Raw genomic sequence first — 20444 nt, 5'->3', positions numbered from 1 at the left:
ATCAACAAAGGCAGACGTTGATGCGGAGATTCAGCATCGCCTCCAGTACGCCAGCGCAGCCTTCGGCCGCCTGCGGAAAAGAGTGTTTGAAGACCAGGCCCTCAAATCTATCACCAAAACTCATGGTCTACAGGGCTGTAGTAATATCCGCCCTCCTGTATGGCTCTGAGGCATGGACGATGTACAGAAGGCACCTCAAGTTGCTGGAGATATATCACCAACGATGTCTCCGCAAGATCCTGCAAATCTCCTGGGAGGACAGGCGCACCAACATCAGTGTCCTCGACCAGGCTAACATCCCCAGCATTGAAGCGCTGACCACACTCTTACTAGCTTTGCTGGGCAGGCCACATCGTACGCATGCCAGATACGAGACTCCCTAAGCAAATGCTTTATGCGGAGTTCCTTCATGATAAACGAGCCAAAGGAGGACAGTGGAAACATTATAAGGACACCCTGAAAGCCTGCCTGGTAAAGTGCGACATCACCACTGACACCTGGGAGACCCTGGCCGCAGACCGCCCGAGGTGGAGAAAGTCCACCGGGGAGGGCGTTGAGCTCTTTTAAGTCTCGACGCAAAGAGCATGAAGAGGGCAGGCGCAGGCAGCGGAAGGAGCGTGCGTCAAACCAGCCCCACCGACCCCTCCCCCTGACGAATGTCTGTCCCACCTGTAACAGGGTCTGTGACTCTTGTATCGGACTATTCAGCCATCAAAGAACTCGCTTAGGGAGTGGAAGCAAGTCTTCCTCGATTCCGAGGGACTGCCTTTGATGATGATGGAAGCTGGGACATTGAATAAATTTAAGACAGAAATAGACAGTTTCTTAACTGATAAAGGAATAAGGGGTTATGGGGAGCGGGCAGGGAAATGGGCCTGAGTCCATGATCGGATCAGCCATGATCGTATTAAATGGTGAAGCAGGCTCGAGGGGCTGTATGGCCTACTCCTGCTCCTATCTCTTATGTTCTTATTATTGGCATTTACAATTTGGGCCTCGCGGGGGCTTATTTTTCATTTCTATCTCCCCTCACCTTCTCCGTCTATATGTGACTGCCCAGTCAGTGTCTTTTCCGAATACGGTCATCGATTTAATATTGACCACCACCTGTGGCAAAACCTTCCATTTCTGAAAACCTTTTGTGTGAGGAAGCTTCTTCTAAATTCCCTTTCTCAATCTATTTTGATCTTGAGATGACTGGCTCTTCGACTTTCTACTCTTGGAAATTAGCTACCCATGTTTGCCTTGTCTATTCCATTTATGATGTAAAATAACTAACCAATCCCCCCTCAATCTGCTCACTCTGAGAGGCCTCACCTTGTACCCGGGCTGAGACCAGAGGCGGTGTAGAGCTGGTGGCAAACGCATTCCTGTGGATCCCCATCAATCGCTGGCGTTAAGCTCTACTTCCTGCCCACTGCAGGGAGGAGCTGACGGAGCATTTACTGCTGATGAGCTGCGGTTATGCTGCCACTAACCATTGAACCGTGCCGAGCAGCCGGATCCACAGCAGCCGGATCCACCGGGGCAGCGGTTTTCCAGGTGCCTGGGGCAGTGGGAGGCTGACCCACTGCAGTTTAATGTGGTTTGTACAGCCTGGGCACCGAATCTGGCCATGCAGACCAGAAATATCCAGCTTCAGTCATGGCCCCTGTCGTTCAACTCCCGTTTTCTCCACATGTCCTGTCAGTATCGCCAACCCCTCATAAATCAGGAGACGAACTCTTTAAAAATCATGAGATGCTATTTTTTTCCCGACCCGACCCCTCGCTGACCGTTCCTTCCAGATAGGAAGCGTCACTAATCGATTACTGACATAACATAAGAAATAGGAGCAGGAGAAGTCACTCGCAGGCCGGCCTACCTCTGCTTTGGACTGCTACTTTTTCCGGAATATAACTTCCGCCAGCTCCTACACCCCTCCCTATCTCTGTAACCTCCTCCAGCCCTACACCCCTTCCTATCTCTGTAACCTCCTCCTGCCCCTACACCCCTCCCTATCTCTGTAACCTCATCCTGCCCCTACTCCCCTCCCTGTCTCTATAACACCCCTCCAGCCCCACACCCCTTTGATCCCTGCGCCCCTTCAATTCGGGTCGCTTGTGCAATGCCGATTTTAATCTTCAGCTGGCCACACTCGCTCTACCACCCAATATAACCTTTGTTGCCCCCCACCTCTGGTGGGGTGAATCCTTCATCAGACCAGTGTGCTAATCGGTTTGGCCTGTAGAAAGTGAGATGCCTCAACATTTCTAAACATATAAACTTGATGCCAGAATTCTGATTTTCAAAAGTAAGCTCCAATTTTCCACACCTTTTATGTTGTTAAAGTTTTTATTAACTTTCATCAGCAACAAGACTAAAACTGTAAATCCACCCCTGGTGCAATATTGGACTTAGTAAAAAGTAGCTAATAAAAGTCTTCCTTCTGCTGAAATGCTTCCTTGCCTCACCGAATGATCGAAAGCCTGACCTTGCAAGCCCATCTGCAGTAGGATCATTTTATTTTAAAAAGCGGATTCACATACATCTCAAAATTCGCACAATCTCATTTCCTCTCCTAAAACACGTCACTGCCATCTGACAGCAACTCAATCCCTTCTTCCTCACCTGTGGCGGGTAAAACTCTGCGCCTCACTCCCCTATAACAGGTTGAATAAGATGAGGTACACATGGTATACCTCCCACCGACTTCAAAGCTTCACCCAGCCCCACAGTGGTGGCCGGCTGCACGGTGTCCCGCTCCGATTTGCTGGGCCGTGACCGTGGAGTTTGTGTAGCACAGGCCCCCGGAACCATGGTACCAAAGGAGAAGGATGGGCATGCAGCCCTCGTCACCATGGGAACCGGCTGAGTGCGGCTCCTCCACAGTTTCTGCCTGCAGCACACGGCGCTTCTCCACAGGCGACACGACCAATACGTCACCCACTCCCTTAACATGTGGCTGCTGCCCCAACTCTAACCATGCGCAAGGATGTCTGTGTCACTCGCTGCCTTCTCACCTCCCCAGCGATTCCGACCACTGCCCGTGATGCGCTTGCGATCTGCTCGACCGGCTTCCAGTGATGCATGTTCTCGATGGTGGGCAAGTGCAAGGCCTGAAGTCTGTAAGACAAACCAACTCACCGACCCCTGGAAATCTTCTCGCAGACTCTCCCCTTGAGAACCCATGACCCAACCCATGTGTCTCCAGCAGCCAATCACGGGAGACGGTGCCGAAGATGAATACAGCTGGAAAAAAATCATGACTTATCTGATAAGAATTGCGAGATCACGAGTTGGGCTAAATTTTCATTAAAAACCACGAGTCTTGCGCTTAAATGGTGGGAATTGGTTATACTGCCTTATTACTAATTTTTTGCGGCCGTGCTGTGGCACGTACCCTGCACTGTAAATAGAACAGCCTGCACTGGCCAATCTCCTTCAGTAAGCTGCTTTTACCCGAAGCAGGAGTCAGCATGTTTGTGTGTAGGTGTGGGAAGACCTGACGCACTATTCCTGCGGGCCCAGTTGTAGCTGAGATTCCGCCCACTTTACCCCCACCCCACCCCCCGCCATTGGAACTGTGACCTCGCCTAATATATCCTTACTAGACAGTATAAATGCACACGAGGCCCGTACTTGAGAAAAGATCACTCTGTGACCAGTTACCTTTATTACCAAGACCTCAAGAGGCAGACGGTGGGTGGAGCTTCCCCTTTTATACCAGAAAGTCCAGGTTAGGAGTGTCTCCCACAAGTTCACCCCCTGTGGTCAGTGTTCTCAAGGTGTACAACTTAGGTCAGCTTATACATGGGTTACAATGACAGTTGAATACATGACATCACCCTCTGGTCCACTGTCACATTGGTTAACAAATAATAATCCTTGGGATAGTCGCTAATAACATGATAACATGATAACATGACCAGGCCTGCCTTTGGGTGTCTGGAGCCTACACCCACAGACCAGAAGAAAGGCAGCACGAGCTTCCTGTGGAGTGCTGCTCACTCGAGCGTCTCGGCTGTCCCTGGAAGTGTGGGACTCAACGCTGTCCTGTTCCGCTAGACACAGCTTTCAGATACGAGGTTTCTAGCTCCATGTCTCCATGTTAGGTGCAGACTTCTCATTCTATGCAGCTTTTGTTTGACTAAACACATGTTGGTTGTTTCATTAAGAACTGTAGCCTGACATGCTGTGAGTTTTAAATCTGCTTCTGTAAATGTTTCGGGGAAGTTTAATGGGAATTACACTTTGCTACACCTGAAAGTTTGCTTTTGTGTCTTCTGACGAGAAGAGTTTGTACAGACGTATGTTCAAGAATTACTTTCCCTTGCATTGCTCCCAAATAACTTCGCAGTTGAAGTTCTGAATGGAAAGTCTCCTCTTTTAAAATATTCGGTATTCAGACATTAGTCTGCTTTTCCGGAGTGGAAGCTGGGAGAACATTGCCGGAGGCCGAGGGGGGATGGAGGAGCACCGTGCCCGAGGGCCATGGGGGGATGGAGGAGCACTGTGCCCAGAGGCCAAGGAGGGATGGAGGAGCCCCTTGCCCAGGGGGGGGAGGGCGAGGGCGGGTAGAGGAGGAGCTGGCCGTGCTGTGCTCGATTTAAAAATTCTCATCCCTGTTTTCAAATCCCTCCATGGACCCGTCCCTCCCCATCTCTGTAATCTCCTCCAGTCCTATGACCCTCCTGAGATCTCTGCGCTCCTCCAGTTCTGCCCTCTTGCACAACCCCAATTTTCATCGCTCCACCATTGGTGGCCGTGCCTTCAGCTGCCTAGGCCCTGAGCTCCGGAATTCCCTCCCGAAAGCTCTCCACCTCGCCTCCTCTTTCTCCTTTAAGACGTTCTTTAAAACCTACCTCTTTGACAAAGCTTTTGGTTGCCTGTCCTAATATCTCCTGATGTGGGTCGGTGTCAAATTTTGTCTGATGATGCTCCTGTAAAGTGGCTTGGAACGTTTTACTACATTAAAGGCGCTGTATAAATCCAAGTTGTTAGATCTTCTCTCTAGTCCTAACCTGTTAGTCTGGGGACTAGTTCACCAAACCAAGCCATGCTTTCTGTGTGTTGCTGAGTTATTTAGTGTGTAAGCTGTTCAGTAATTTGATGTGACTGGAACCAGTTTCCGATTCCCTGCTCCAATAATATGCATCAATCATCATCATCATAGGCAGTCCCTCGAAGCGAGGATGAATTGCTTCCACGCCGAAAATGGATGAGATCACTGGTGTTTCAATGAAGGACCTAATATTCCGGATCCCGAACTACATCTTGAAGGGTGGAAGATGCCTGTGCGTGGATTTTTTTAACTTGGGGTGGCCGTTGCACCCCAACCACCACACGGGCTTGACTGAGCTAGGTCTTGGTCCAGTGGCAAGGATTAACCAGGACGACTGGAGACCAGCTCTGCTGCACAGACCTAGTGCACATACATATTGCAGTGTGGGCTGGCCCGTGCTGCCCCAGGGCCCGCGCCTCTCCTGGGCCCCAATCACATCCCTCTATGAACTCTTGCTGCTCCTTTGCCCCGACCTTGCCACACCTGCTGCACCTGCCTGCACTGCAGTCAGCTGGCGCCCTCCTGCAGTGGTATGCTGACTCAAGCTGCTCCATCTAATGGCCCCGGCCTGCTGATGGTCAAGCAATGCTGCTGGTTCCTGCGTTGTTTGCGTGCCCTTCTCTGGGACGGACTCGCTGGTGTTAGTGCTGCTTTCATTGATCACTTCCAATCGCCAACAACCTGCCCTCGGGTTAGAGGTAAATGGTGCTCTGTTTAATGAGTCTCTGCCAGAAAGCCAAATAGGTGAAAGGTGTGTGGAACCAGGAGGAATGGGGCACATGTTGCAATTCAGGCAGTAGTGCGCGGTGTGTGGTATAACTCCACACATTCTAACCATAGTCAATGGTTTTCTCTTTGATCCATCGAGTTCTGTACGTTCACACGCTGCTAATTAACTGCGACGTGTACTGATGATTTGCAGCCATTAACCTTGTTGGTACTAACAGATGGCAAGCAGGCAGTTACTCCATTTGAATCGGCTGAAGTCTCACTTGCTACCTGATGACATGGAAAACAAGTGTTTGGGTCGCTGTGAGGCAATTAAACAGCAGTGTAAATATTTCATCATTGAATGGTGGAAACTGCCTGGTTAGCAGGCAGCAGTGGTCAGCACCAAGGCTCTGCTCTTCGAACTTTTTAATGACACTGAGGCTGACTGACTGAGGTGCCTGTCGGAGCCAGTGGGAATATCGGTATTGCTGGTGTTGCCCTGTGTTGGGGGTATTCTCAGAGCTGGTGCAGCAAGGTGCAGTAACCAGCGCGGCTTCATGTGTGATGCTCACACATTGGTACTCTGAGCCATGGAGTGTCATTGTACAGGGTCTGCTCTCACAGGTGTGTAAACATTTCCCTGTGCTCAGTGACCAGCAGGCACGCTGGACCCTTCTGCCCCCACGCGGGCCTGTTTTGCTTGCTGGCATCGAGTTTGCAGAACCCGATTAAACTGAGGCCCGCGTTCCCTCTTCCTATAGTTTGGATTCCAAGAGCCCTGTACCTGTGAACTGCTCGTCCTTCTGGCTCCGCACATCTCCCATCACAACAATCCACTCCAGCCTCAACAAGGCCAGTGATTCTGGGTGAAGGACACAGTAATGCAGCGAAACAGTTAAAGGGCGGCGAGAGGGACCCAAACACACTGCCAGGTGGTGTGGAGGTGAGCATGGTCCGCTGTGCAGGACTGCCCGCTTTCAATGGGCGTGTTTTGCAATGGGTGGGTGGACTGCTTGGGGGTGAAATTGGAAATTTACCCCCATGTCTCACTGCTCACTCCCCTCCCTCACCAAACAGCCATCTAAATCCCTCCAACACCATCCACACTCGTCTCCATGGGCAGTGCATGTCACACGTGTACACGTTCCGCCTACTATAACTGTTTGAAATTTCCTTTTCAATAACTTCCATTTCTATCTTCTCCTACGTTTCTTTGAAGGGCCTTAGTGAGGCCTCACCTGGAATATTGTGTTCAGTTTTGGTCTCCTAATCTGAGGAAGGACGTTCTTGCTATTGAGTGAGTGCAGCGAAGGTTCACCAGACTGATTCTCGGGATGGCAGGACTGACATATGAGGAGAGGCTGAATCGACTGAGCCTGTATTCACTGGAGTTTAGAAGGATGAGAGAGGGAATCTCATAGAAACATATAAAATTCTGACGGGATTGGACAGGTTAGATGCAGGAAGAATGTTCCCGATGTTGGGGAAGTCCAGAACCAGGGGACACAGTCTAAGGATAAAGGGTAAGCCATTTAGGACTGAGATCAGGAGAAACTTCTTCACTCAGAGAGTTGTTAACCTCTGGAATTCCCTGCCGTAGAGAGTTGTTGATGCCAGTTCATTGGATATATTCAAGAGGGAGTTAGAGATGGCCCTTACGGTTAAAGGGATCAAGGGGTACTGAGGTGAATGATCAGCCATGATCTTATTGAATGATGGTGCAGGCTCGAAGGGCCGAATGGCCTACTCCTGCACCTATTTTCTGTGTTAATATTCTCCTCTTTTCCACTTCATATTTTATACACTGGACTGAGGGCAACACATTCTCCCTCGGCTATAGCGTTCACTCATGCTCTTTATACTGGGGCCAATATTGTTCCTTTATGGATCCTCTCTATGCATCATGTTCCTCTTCTGCAGTTGGGGCTGAGGCAGTCTAGGGGCAGTGTAGAGGGAGCTTTACTCTGTATCTAACCCATGCTGTACCTGCCCCGGGAGTATTTTGATGCTGAAATGTGAACTCTCTGTCCGAGCCGCAGGACTCTGCCGACGGCTCACAAATGGCCCGCCACAGTCCGCCCCTATCCCTGGCCAAATATTAAGTCCTAAACATAAAATAACTTTCATTATAATGAAGTAATTCAAGGATAATATTGCATCACTACATTCAATAGGAACATAATAAATACAGATAAACGCAACAAATCAATTCTGAGCCCCCATTAACACCGATTTCAATCGGACTCTGATTTGGTAAGGTTTTAAAAAGTGGTCCTTAGCGCTGTCCTTTTATGTAACGATTACACTGATGTAAGATCACGGACCAGTTTGTTTTGGTCCAGTAGAATAGGGGAAATAGTGTAAAATGAGTAATGTTGTAATAGCACTGTGCCATTTCCACCTCTCGAATCACTGATGTCTTTTCAGTACGAGGCTTGCTGGTAATACCTAGTGGCAGAACGTGGTGGTGCAGTACTCAGGCAGCACCAACTGCCCCAGCTGAGCTTTCAATCTTGGCCTTCAAATATCAAGTTACTGTTTCATGTTTGGAAACAAATTGGATTTGAATCAAAGAAATTTACAGCACAGAATGAGGCCATTTGGCCCATCATGTCTGTGCCGGCCAACCAAGAGCTACCCAGCCTAATCCCACTTTCCAGCTCTTGGTCAATAGCCCTGTAGGTTATGGCACTTCAGGTGCATATCCAAGTACTTTTTAAATGTGGTGAAGGTTTCTGCCTCTCCCACCCTTTCAGGCAGCAAGTTCCAGACCCCCACCACCCTCTGGAAGAAACACATCCCCCTCAAATCCCCTCTAAACCTCCTACCAATTACTTTTAAATCAATGTCCCTTGGTTGTTGACCTCTCTGTTAAGGGAAATGGGTCCTTCCTAATTTTATACATCTCAGTAAGGTCTCTCCTCAGCCTCCTCTGTTAGCAGCCTTCGTTCACCTGAGGAAGAGAGTGTTTGAAAACTAGGGCCTCAAATCTGGCACCAAGCTTATGATCTACAGGGAGGTAGTGTAGGACAGAACCCATGTTCTCGATCATAGAAACATAGAAACATAGAAAATAGGTGCAGGAGTAGGCCATTCTGCCCTTCTAGCCTGCACCGCCATTCAATGAGTTCGTGGCTGAACATGCAACTTCAGTACCCCATTCCTGCATTCTCGCCATACCCCTTGATTCCCCCTAGTAGTAAGGACTACATCTAACTCCCTTTTGAATATATTTAGTGAATTGGCCTCAACTACCTTCTGTGGTAGAGAATTCCACAGGTTCACCACTCTCTGGGTGAAGAAGTTTCACCTCATCTCGGTCCTAAATGGCTTACCCCTTATCCTTAGACTGTGACCCCTGGTTCTGGACTTCCCCAACATTGGGAACATTTTTCCTGCATCTAACCTGTCTAAACCCGTCAGAATTTTAAACGTTTCTATGAGGTCCCCTCTCATTCTTCTGAACTCCAGTGAATACAAGCCCAGTTGATCCAGTCTTTCTTGATAGGTCAGTCCCACCATCCCGGGAATCAGTCTGGTGAATCTTCGCTGCACTCCCTCAATAGCAAGAATGTCCTTCCTCAGGTTAGGAGACCAAAACTGTACACAGTACTCCAGGTGTGGCCTCACCAATTGTACAACTGTAGCAACACCTCCCTGCCCCTGTACTCAAATCCCCTCGCTATGAAGGCCAACATGCCATTTGCTTTCTTAACCGCCTGTTGTACCTGCATGCCAACCTTCAATGACTGATGTACCATGACACCCAGGTCTCGTTGCACCTCCCCTTTTCCTAATCTGTCACAATTCAGATAATAGTCTGTCTCTCTGTTTTTACCACCAAAGTGGATAACCTCACATTTATCCACATTATACTTCATCTGCCATGCATTTGCCCACCTCACCTAACCTATCCAAGTCACTCTGCAGCCTCATAGCATCCTCCTCGCAGCTCACACTGCCACCCAACTTAGTGTCATCTGCAAATTTGGAGATACTACATTTAATCCCCTCGTCTAAATCATTAATGTACAATGTAAACAGCTGGGGCCCCAGCACAGAACCTTGCGGTTCCCCGCTAGTCACTGCCTGCCATTCTGAAAAGTACCCATTTACTCCTACTCTTTGCTTCCTGTCTGACAACCAGTTCTCACTCCACGTCAGCACATTACCCCCAATCCCATGTGCTTTAACTTTGCACATTAATCTCTTGTGTGGGACCTTGTCGAAAGCCTTCTGAAAGTCCAAATATACCACATCAACTGGTTCTCCCTTGTCCACTTTACTGGAAACATCCTCAAAAAATTCCAGAAGGTTTGTCGAGCATGATTTCCCTTTCACAAATCCATGCTGACTTGGACCTATCATGTCACCATTTTCCAAATGCACTGCTATGACATCCTTAATAATTGATTCCATCATTTTACCCACAACTGAGGTCAGGCTGACCGGTCTATAATTCCCTGTTTTCTCTCTCCCTCCTTTTTTTAAAAAGTGGGGTTACATTGGCTACCCTCCACACTCGGCCAGCTCCATTGGGCGGGCCACATTGTCCGCATGCCCGACACGAGACTCCCAAAACAAGTGCTCTATTTGGAACTCCTGCACGACAAACAAGCCCCAGAGGAAACGTTTTAAGGGTACCCTCAGCCTCTTTGATAAAGTGCAACATCCCCACCGACACCTGGACAAAGACCACCCTAAGTGGGAGAAGAGCATCTGGGAGGACACTGAGCACCTCGAGCCTCGTCGCCGAGAGCATGCAGAAAACAAGCGCAGACAGCGGCTGGAGCGTGCGGCAAACCAGACCCACCTACCCTTTCCTTCAACCACTGTCTGTCCTACCTGTGACAGAGACTGTAATTCCCATATTGGACTGTACAGTCACCCGAGAACTTATTTTTGGAGTGGAAGCGATTTCGAGGGACTGCCTATGATGATGATGATAATGATGAGTGCAATCACATCTTTCCTGTAATGTGGTGACCAGAACTGCACACAGTACTCCAGCTGCAGTCTAACCATTGTTTTATATAGTTCAAGCATAACCTGCTTGCTCTTGTATTCTATGCCTTGGCTAATAAAGGCAAGCATTTCGTATGCCGCCTTAACCACCTTATCTACCTGGCCTGCTACCTTCAGGGATCAATGGACCTGCACTGCAAGGTCCCTTTATTCTTCTACACTTCTCAGTGTCCTACCATTTAATGTGTATTCCCTTTCCTTATTAGACCTCCCCAAATGTATTACCTCACAATTCTCCGGATTGAATTCCATTTGCCACTCTTCTGCCCATTGGACCAGTGGATATCTTCCTGCAGTCTACAGCTTTCTTCTTTATCAACCACACAGCCAATTTTAGTATCATCTGCAAACTTCATAATCATACGCCCTCCATTCAAGTCTAAGTCATTGATCTATGCCACAAAAAGCAAGGGACCTAGTACCTGCGGAACCCCACTGGAAACAGCCTTCCAGTCACAAAAACACCCACCAACCATTACCCTTTGCTTCCTGCCTCTGAGCCAATTTTGGATCCAACTTGCCACTTTTCCTTGGAACCCATAGGCTTTTACTTTCATGTCCAGTCTGCCATGTGGGACCTTATCAAAAGCCTTGCTAAAATCCATATACACTACATCGTACGCATTGCCCTCATCGACCCTCCTGGTTACCTCCCCAAAAAATTCAATCACGTTTGTCAGAATCGACCCTCCTTTAACAAATCCATGCTTCAGTCCTTGATTAATCTGTGTTTGAAGTTATTATTCTGTGCTTTATTCTGACATAAGCATATGCTCTGTTTGAATTGCAGTATGGATCCCACACATGACCAACTCGCCTTCGCTGATTGTAATGGTGGGTCTGCCGGCCAGAGGGAAAACCTATATATCGAAGAAACTCACCCGTTACTTCAACTGGATTGGGGTTCCCACTAAAGGTACGGACAGGAGCCGGGGCTCGCTGATTACAGGCACAGTGCTTTAGTGGTGTCTGCATCATTATAATTTTAAATACATTAGGGCATGGATTGCAGGGGGTCGGAGGGCATGGATTGCAGGGGGTCGGAGGGCATGGATTACAGGGGTCTCTAGTTCTGGGGAGTGGAGTGGGACAAATGGAGTGTTTCTGTGGGGGAGCATTTGGGAAACAGTGATCACAATATCATTAGGTTTACAGCAGTTATGGAAAGGGACAAGGAACAAGCAGCAGTGAAGATACTGAACTGCAGGAGGGCTAGTTTCAGTGAGTTGAAGAGGGATCTGGCCCAGGTGGATTGGAATCAAAGATTGACAGGTAAGACAGTAAATGAGCAATGGGAGGCCTGCAAGGAGGAGCAGACACATTACTATGAGGGGGAAAGGAAGGGCATCCAAAGCTCGAGCTCCCTGGATGATTAAAATGAAACAGAAAAACGGAGGCTTATGATAACCGCCAGATTTATAATTCAGTAGAGAAGTAAGCAGAAGAAAGAAAGACTTGCGTTTATATAGCGTCTTTCGCGACCACCGGATGTCTCAGCCAATGGGAGTACTTTTGGAGTGTAGTCACTATTGTATTGTGGAAAACACGAAGATCCACATCAAGATCCACAGCGCAGCCCTGGACAACGTGGACCATTTCCATACCTCGGGGGCCTCTTATCAACAAGAGCAGACATTGACGGCGAGATTCAACACTGCCTCCAGTGCGCCAGTGCAGCCTTCGGCCGCCTGAGGAAAAGAGTGTTTGAAGACCAGGCCCTTAAATCTGCCACCAAGCTCAGGAGCTACAGAGCTGTAGTAATACCTGCCCTCCTGTATGGCTCAGAGACATGGATCATGTACAGTAGATACTTCAAGTCGCTGGAGAAATACCACCAACGATGTCTCCGCAAGATCCTACAAATCCCCTGGGAGGACAGACGCACCAAAGTTAGCGTCCTTGACCAGGCCAACATCCCCAGCATTGAAGCACTGACCAGACTTGATTGGCTCTGCTGGGCAGGCCACATTGTTCACATGCCAGACACGAGACTCCCAAAGCAAGCGTTCTACTCTGAACTCCTTCACGGCAAACAAGCCAAAGGTGGGCAGAGGAAATGTTACAAGGACACCCTCAACCTCCCTGATAAGGTACAACATCCCCACTGACACCTGGGAGTCCCTGGCCAAAGACCGCCCCGAGTGGAGGAAGTTCATCCGGGAGGATGCTGAGCACCCCGGGTCTCATCGCCGAGAGCACACAGAAATCAAGCGCAGGCAGTGGAAAGCGCGTGCGACAAACCTGTCCCACTCTCCCTTACCCTCAACAACTATCTGCCCCACCTGTGACAGAGACTATGGTTTTCGTATTGGACTGTTCAGCCACCTAAGAACTCATTTTTAGAATGGAAGCAAGTCTTCCTCGATTCCAAGGGACTGCCTATGATGCTTATGATGTGGGAAACATGGCAGCCAGCTTGCGCACAGCAAGTTCCCACAAACAGCAATATGATAATGACCAGATAATCTATTTTTGTTATGTTGATTGAGGGACAAATATTGGCCAGGACACCAGGGATTACTCCCCGCTCCTCTTCGAAATAGTGCCATGGGATCTTTTACATCCATCTAAGTGGGCAAACTTTTTAACGCCTCATCCGAAAGACCGCACCTCCAACAGTGCAGCGCTCCCTCAGCATTGCACTGGAGTGTCAGCCTAGATTTATGACTGGATGCATCCTAGATTACCGAGGGAAATAAGGGTGGAAATTGCGGAGGTTCTGATCGCACTCTTCCAGTCCTCCTTGGATAGGGGGTTGGTGCCAGAGGATTGCAACGGTTACGCTCCTGTTTTTAAAAAAAGGGGAGCGGGATAAACCCAGGAACCACACGCCAGTCAGTCTAACGCCGGTGGTGGGGGAACTTTTAAAGGCAATAACCTGGGACAAAATTATTTGTTACTTGGAAGAACATTGATTAACATGAAAGCCAGTATAGATTTATTAAAGGCAAATTGTGTCTGACAAACCTGATTGAGTTCTTCAATGAAGTAACGGAGAGGACTGATGAGGGTAGTGTTGTTGATGTGTTGTGACTGTCAAACACCTTTTTGAAAAAGTGCCACATAATAGATTCATTAGTAAAATTAAAGCCCCTGGGATTAAAGGGACACTGGCAGCTTGGCTAGAAGAGGCCGAAAGCAGAGAGTAGTGGTGAACAGTTGTTTTTCAGACTGGAGGAAAGTATACAGCGGTGTCCTCCAGGGGTCCGTATTGGGGTCACTGTTCTTTTTGATTAATAATGACCTAAACTTATAAAGGGCATCATTTCCCAAGTTTGAAAGTGTGAAGTGATGCATTTTGGAAGAAAGAATGAGCAGAGGCAATATAAGCGAGATGGTACAAATTTAAAGGGGGTACTGGAACAGAGAGACCTGGGGGTGCATGTACGTGTATATTTCCCGGTGGCAGGACTAGTTGAGTAGGCTGTTAAAGCACACAGGTTCCTGGGCTTTGTAAATAGAGGCAGAGAGTTCAACAGCAAGGAGGTTATGCTAAACCTTTATAAATCATTGGGTAGGCCTGAGGTCTATTGTGTCCAACTCTGGACAACACACTTTAGGAAGGATGTCAAATCCTGCGAGAGGGTGCAGAGGAGATTTACTAGAATGGTTCCAGGGATGAGGGACTTCAGTTATGTGGGGAGACTGGAGAAGCCGGGGTGGTTCTCTTTCGAGCAGAGAAGGTTAAGAAGGGATTTAATAGAGGTGTTCAAAATCATAATGGGGTTTGGTAGAGTAGATAGGGAGATACTGTTTCTACTGGCAGGAGGGTCGGTAACCAGAGGGCACAGATTTAAATTAATTGGCAAAAAAGTCAATAGGAGATGAATTTTTTTTACACAGCGAGTTGTGATCGGGAACGCGCTGCCTGAAAGGACGGTGGGAGCAGATTCAATAATAACTTTCAAAGGGGAATTGGATAAATACGTGAAAAGCTAAAATTTGAAGGGCTGTGGGGAAAGAGCAGGGGGGAATGGGACTGATTGGATAGGTCTTTCAAAGAGCCTAACCCCAAATGCACAGTTACAATGGGCAGAATGGCCTCTTTCTGTGCTGCAGAATTTTGTGATTAGCAGCCCTGAGGTGACTCTTATTGAATCATCGTTCCATGTGAACGGGGGGCCCTGGATCATCTATCCCAAGAGGCACCCTTGATGTGTTTGACAGTAATTGTCGGGTGAGCGGGGTGAAGTGTGTCATTGGTACCAAACGCCTCACCCAATGCCCACATATGGGTCCTTTCCATCAGCAGTTGGACGCTGATCCTGAGCAGGAATTTGACATTTTTCTCTCCATATCGAGAGCAGTTCAGGTGAATTGTAGATTCACTCTGGCTGAGATCAGGTAACTAGTCGTGGATCATTAAACAACTAACTGGAGGAGGAGGCTCCATAAACATTCCCATCCTCAATGATGGCGGAGCCCAGCACGTGAGTGCAAGAGACGAGGCTGAAGTGTTTGCAACCATCTTCAGTCGGAAATGCTGAGTGGATGATCCATATCCGCCTCCTCCTGAGGTCTCCACCATCACAGTTGCCAGTCTTCAGCCAATTCGATTCACTCCATGTGATATCAAGAAACGGCTGAGCGCACTGGATACAACAAAGGCTATGGGCCCCGACAACATCCCGGCTGTTGTGCTGAAGACTTGTGCTCCTGAACTAGCCGTGCCTCTAGCCAAGCTGTTCAGTACAGCTACAGCACTGGCATCTACCCGACAATGTGGAAAACTGCCCAGGTATGTCCTGCCCACAAAAAACAGGACACTATCATCTTCTCCAGGGCAGTTCGTGATGGGCAATAAATGCCCACGTCCCAGGAACAAATTTGAACAAACTCTACGCACCACGGATGGAATCTGGGCCCTTCAAGGTCTGAGGATTGGTATCAAACCACATCTCGCTGTGCAGTGTTTATCCTCCAATCCATTAGGGGTGCTTTCCCTTGGATTTGAGTTTTATAGCTTAAGTCTCCCATATATAAGAGGTTGCTTGGCTGTGTGTTTTGGGACCACAGTGCTAATATCGCAATATCCTACCTTGGGTGTTGAGGACAGCAAGTTTTGTGATGTATTGTTTGCTTCTGAAGTTTTCTATCAAAACTCAAAGTGCAATAATTATTTGAATGAGTGTCTGTTGGTATTTGAGGTATGCAACAGATTTTCACAATACAGCAATCCATTAGCATCAGGTAGTGAACAATTGACTAACTCTTCTGTCTTCACAGCGTTTAATGTTGGGCAGTATCGGCGTGACCTGGTGAAGACCTATAAATCCTTTGAGTTTTTCCTCCCCGACAATAAAGAAGGCTTGCAAATCCGAAGGTACTGCTCAGCGGGACTGCAGTCCCTTACTATCGTGTATGTTTGCTGTTTATAGACCATTGTAGACATATGCGAGGTGTGGATTGATTGTCTAATGACTTTTTCACTGCAGACAGTGTGCATCAACAGCCCTGAATGATGTGAAGAAATATCTCAATGAGGAAGGAGGCCAAGTGGCGGTAAGTGAATAGCACCTGATCCAGTCTCTCCGACAGCGCTTTGCGTACATTGAGGAGCAGTGACTGTCATGTAGGCACACAAGCACAGCAAGATCCAATAAACAGGAATGCAGTGAATGACCATTATTTGTTTGGTGATGCTGGCCAGGACACTGGGAGAACTCCCTATTCTTGTGAATATACCATGGGATTTCATCATCTGCCCGGACCACCTGAACAGGCAGACAGGCCCTCTGTTTAGCAGAGACTTTTCAGTGTTGCACTGGAGTGTTGACCTAAAGATTTGCATTTATATAGCGCCTTTCACGACCACCGGACGTCCCAAAGGGCTTTACAGCCAATTAAGTACTTTTGGAAGTGTAGTCACTGTAGTAATGTACGTAACGCGGCAGCCAATCCGCGCAAAGCAAGACCCTGCAAACAGCAATGTGAAAATGACCAAATACTGCTTTAGTGATGTTGATTGATGCAGAAATATTTGCCAGAACACCTGGGATAACTCCCCTGCACTTCTTCGAAATAGTGTCATGGGATCCACCTGAGAGCAGATGGGGCCTCGGTTTTAAAATCCCTCAGCACTGAATTGCAGTTTCAGCCTAGATTTCTGTGCCCAAGTCTCTGGAGTGGGGCTTGAACCCACGACCTTCTGACTCTGAGGCAAGGGTGCTGCCCACTGCTCCAGAGCTGGCCTAGGTTCCATGTTCCCCATACGCTGCGCGGGTCGCACAGCGCTCCAGGAAACTCGTGCAGCTGACTTGACGGCTTTTCAATACGAAAACCATGCAAGTAGGCCGTACGGGGCCAAACAAAATTAGAGGGAACATTGCTGAGGTTATGTGCTTAAGTGATGCAACACACAACCTTTTAACCCAGAGGCAATAGTAGTCCAAATGAGGCAGGCGGAAGCATTGAAATGTTAGTACAACATTCAGGAGTGAGCATTGTGGGCAGTGTGCTGTAGGAATGTTGGACATAGGAACAAGAGTAGGCCATTCAGACCTTCCAGCCTGTTCAACAGTTTGAATGATGGTGAGTTAAATGGCTGGCTAAAATATGCATTTTTTTATTGCTGTATTTGAATTGAATCTGAGTAGCTGTAGGATTTAACAGAAATATTCATTGCTTAAAGAAAGCCTATGGACATACAGAAGGGGCATACAGAAGTTATTTCAGACTGATATTGCCCGCATGCCGAATCGCCGAGCTGGAATAAGCAGGACAGCTGTCTGGAGTGGAGATCAAATCATTGGAGGCCAACATTGTAAATGGTTCAAGGGAACCAGTCCCACTTCTGCAACTAGTTACAGTGCTGTGCAGACATATACAGTGCGGCAAAGTAGTAGATCACGCGGATAGTTATAGGCTTCAGGATGACACACGGAATGGTGAAATGGGCAGAAGCATGGCAGGTACAGTTCAATGCTGAGAAGTGATGCACTTTGGGAGGACTAATATGGAAAGACAGTAAACTATAAATGGCACGATTTTGAAAGTGTCGATGAGCAGAGAGACCTTGGTGTCCGAATACACACATCCTTAAAGGTGGCCAGGCAAGTTGATGATGTGGTTAAAACAGCATATGGGTTACTAGGGTTTATAAATAGAGGAATCTAATATAATAGCAAAAAAATCATGCTATAACTTTATAAATCACTGGTTAGGCCTCAGCTGGAGTATCGGGACAATTCTGGGCACCACACTTCAGGAAAGATGTAAAGGCCTTAGAAAGGGTACAGAGTGGGGGTTTACCAGGATGTTACCTGGGATGAGGGACTTCAATTATAAGGGGAGGTTGGAAAAGTTAGGACTCTTTTCCTTGGAACAGAGAAGGTTCGGAGGTGAACTAATAGAGCTTTTCAAGATGATGAGAGGTTTCGATAGAGTAAATAGGGAAACTATTCCTGCTGGTGAGTGGGTCAATAACCAGAGGTCACAGATTCAAGATCACTGGCAAAAGATCGAGAGGGGAGATGAGAGAAATGTTTTCACTCCGAGAGTTTCCAGGATCTGGAACGCTCCACCTGAAATGGTGGTGGAAGCTGATTCCATAAATAATATTAAAAGGAAATTGGGCAGGTACTGGAGGGTGAGGGACTTACAGGGTTATGGACCAGAAGCTCTTTCAGAGAGCCGGCACAGGCACGATGGGCCGAATGGCCCTCTCCTGTGCTGTTAGTTTCTATGATTCTATGGCTGAGAACTGTGAAAGGAGTTCAGTGTACTGCAACAAGTAATAGACTCCAGCAGCCATTACTGCTTGAATTGGAAACCAGCTTTTGTTCTGTGTATTAGGGACTGGTTCCTCCCTAGCTCATTTGTTCCCAGTCTCTTCCACCCCCCCGTCCTCCCCCTTTTCCTCCCCGCAACAGTACTCTTGCTGAAGGCACTGCTGATAATCTCTCAACAGGTCTTTGATGCCACAAACACTACGCGGGAACGAAGAGAAACTATTATCAACTTTGCAGAACAGAATGGATACAAGGTTAGTTTGCAGTGATTACTGTGTACAGGATTGACTCTGCCTCATGGCGTGGCAGGGCTATCCTGTTTCATGCCTCTGAATCGTAACCGAATGTGATGCTGCTTTTAACTCCCAGTATTTACTGTATTTACTCAAATACTGGGCTGCTCGTTCAAAATTCTCTCTCTACTGCCGCAGAAAGTTTATGTTGCCAACAAAGAGAAATGCAAGAGATATAGGCACTGCTTCTGGCAGAATGAGGCAGGGATGGTGCGCTGTGACTCCCCCACAGTTTATACAGCTCCCTCACAGCCAGTACAGCGCTCTCATCCTTGCAGTGTCCTCTCTCCTCTCAGCCGCCCCTCCCCCGAGCTGTCCCGCCTCTTTTCCCCCCCTCCTCCAACGACGTTAAAGGGTTGAGGGAGAGAGTGGGATTAGACTGGTGGGATATTAAAGAGTGAGGGGGAGAGTTGGATTAGACTGGGTGGGATAGCAAAGGGTGATGGGGAGAGTGGGATTGGACTGGGTGGGATATTAAAGGGTGAGGCGGAGAGTGGGATTGGACTGGGTGGAATATTAAAGGGTGAGGGGGGAGAGTGGGATTCGACATCGTGGGATATTAAAGGGTGAGGGGGGAGAGTGGGATTGGACTGGGTGGGATATTAAGGGGTGAGGGGCGAGAGTGGAATTCGACAGCGTGGGATATTAAAGGGTGAGGGGGGAGTGGGATTAGACAGCGTAAGATATTAAAGGGGAGTGAGGGGGAGATTATATAATTTGGAAAGAAAGCACTGGCAAAAATGTGATGAACTAGATTACCCTTTTCATACAACTGGGAAATGTACGCAAGATCTTTTTAAACTTTAAAAAATCTTGATGGGAAACAACTGAAGCTTTAGATGGAGGAGTCCAGTGTTGAATATGTTTCATTTCCTCTTTGTTTTGAGTTTCTGGAAATGGAACGATTAAACTTTATTAAATTGATCTCTTTCTCCCTCTTTTCATAACTGATTTTCTGATCCATTTTGTGATCCCAAGGTGTTCTTTGTGGAGTCGGTGTGTGAGGATCCAGCAGTTATTGAGACAAATATTGTGGTATGTTGGATATTGATGGCTGTGAGATTTGTCTGACCTGCTTTGTATGTTAGTGATCAAGTTGTAATTAAACTCATCATAGGCAGCCCTCGAAATCGAGTTCTTAGGTGACTGAACAGTCCAATATGAGAATTACAGTCTCTGTCACAGATGGGGCAGACAGTCGTTTAAGGGAAGGGTGGGTGGAGTCTGGTTTGCCGCACACTCCTTCCGCTGCCTGCGCTTGTTTTCTGCATGCTCTCAGCGACCAGACTCGATGTGCTCAGTGCCCTCCCAGATGTTCTTCCTCCCCTTAGGGCAGTCTTGGGCCAGGGACTCCCAGGTGTCGGTGAGGATGTTGCACTTTATCAAGGAGGCTTTGAGGGTGTCCTTGAAACATTTTCTCTGCCCACCTGGAGCTCGCTTGTCATGTAGGAGTTCCGAGTAGAGAGCTTGCTTTGAGAGTCTTGTGTCAGGCATGCGAACAATGTAGCCCGCCCAACGGAGCTGGTCAAGTTGTAATTAAACTAGTTGGTTCCCCAAAGTGGTTAATGCAGTTTGATGGCTTTTCTCTCCTGGATCTGCCTCTCACCAGGCAGCATTGAGCGAGCTCTGACTCAGCTCCTG

At 48.0% G+C, this 20444-nt stretch overlaps 1 protein-coding gene across 10 annotated transcripts in view; it reads left to right on the top strand.

Moving 5' to 3' along the window:
* LOC139250519 (6-phosphofructo-2-kinase/fructose-2,6-bisphosphatase 4-like) overlaps positions 1-20444 on the top strand; it is a 282039-nt gene that overhangs the window by 182104 nt on the left and 79491 nt on the right. For all 10 annotated transcript variants that reach the window (XR_011591316.1, XM_070872895.1, XM_070872897.1 and 7 more), the window contains 5 exons: positions 11571-11696; positions 16007-16103; positions 16216-16282; positions 18690-18764; positions 19782-19838. Coding sequence is in view for 9 of the 10 variants with exons in the window: in XM_070872895.1 (XP_070728996.1) it covers positions 11571-11696; positions 16007-16103; positions 16216-16282; positions 18690-18764; positions 19782-19838 (422 nt within the window). In the remaining variant the exon portion in view is untranslated. The remainder of the gene's footprint in view (positions 1-11570; positions 11697-16006; positions 16104-16215; positions 16283-18689; positions 18765-19781; positions 19839-20444) is intronic.

Source organism: Pristiophorus japonicus, unplaced genomic scaffold (assembly GCF_044704955.1).
Source record: "Pristiophorus japonicus isolate sPriJap1 unplaced genomic scaffold, sPriJap1.hap1 HAP1_SCAFFOLD_384, whole genome shotgun sequence".
Classification (NCBI taxonomy): domain Eukaryota; kingdom Metazoa; phylum Chordata; class Chondrichthyes; family Pristiophoridae; genus Pristiophorus; species Pristiophorus japonicus.
Note: the sequence above shows the minus strand (reverse complement) of the source record. Positions and strands in the feature narration are given on the sequence as shown.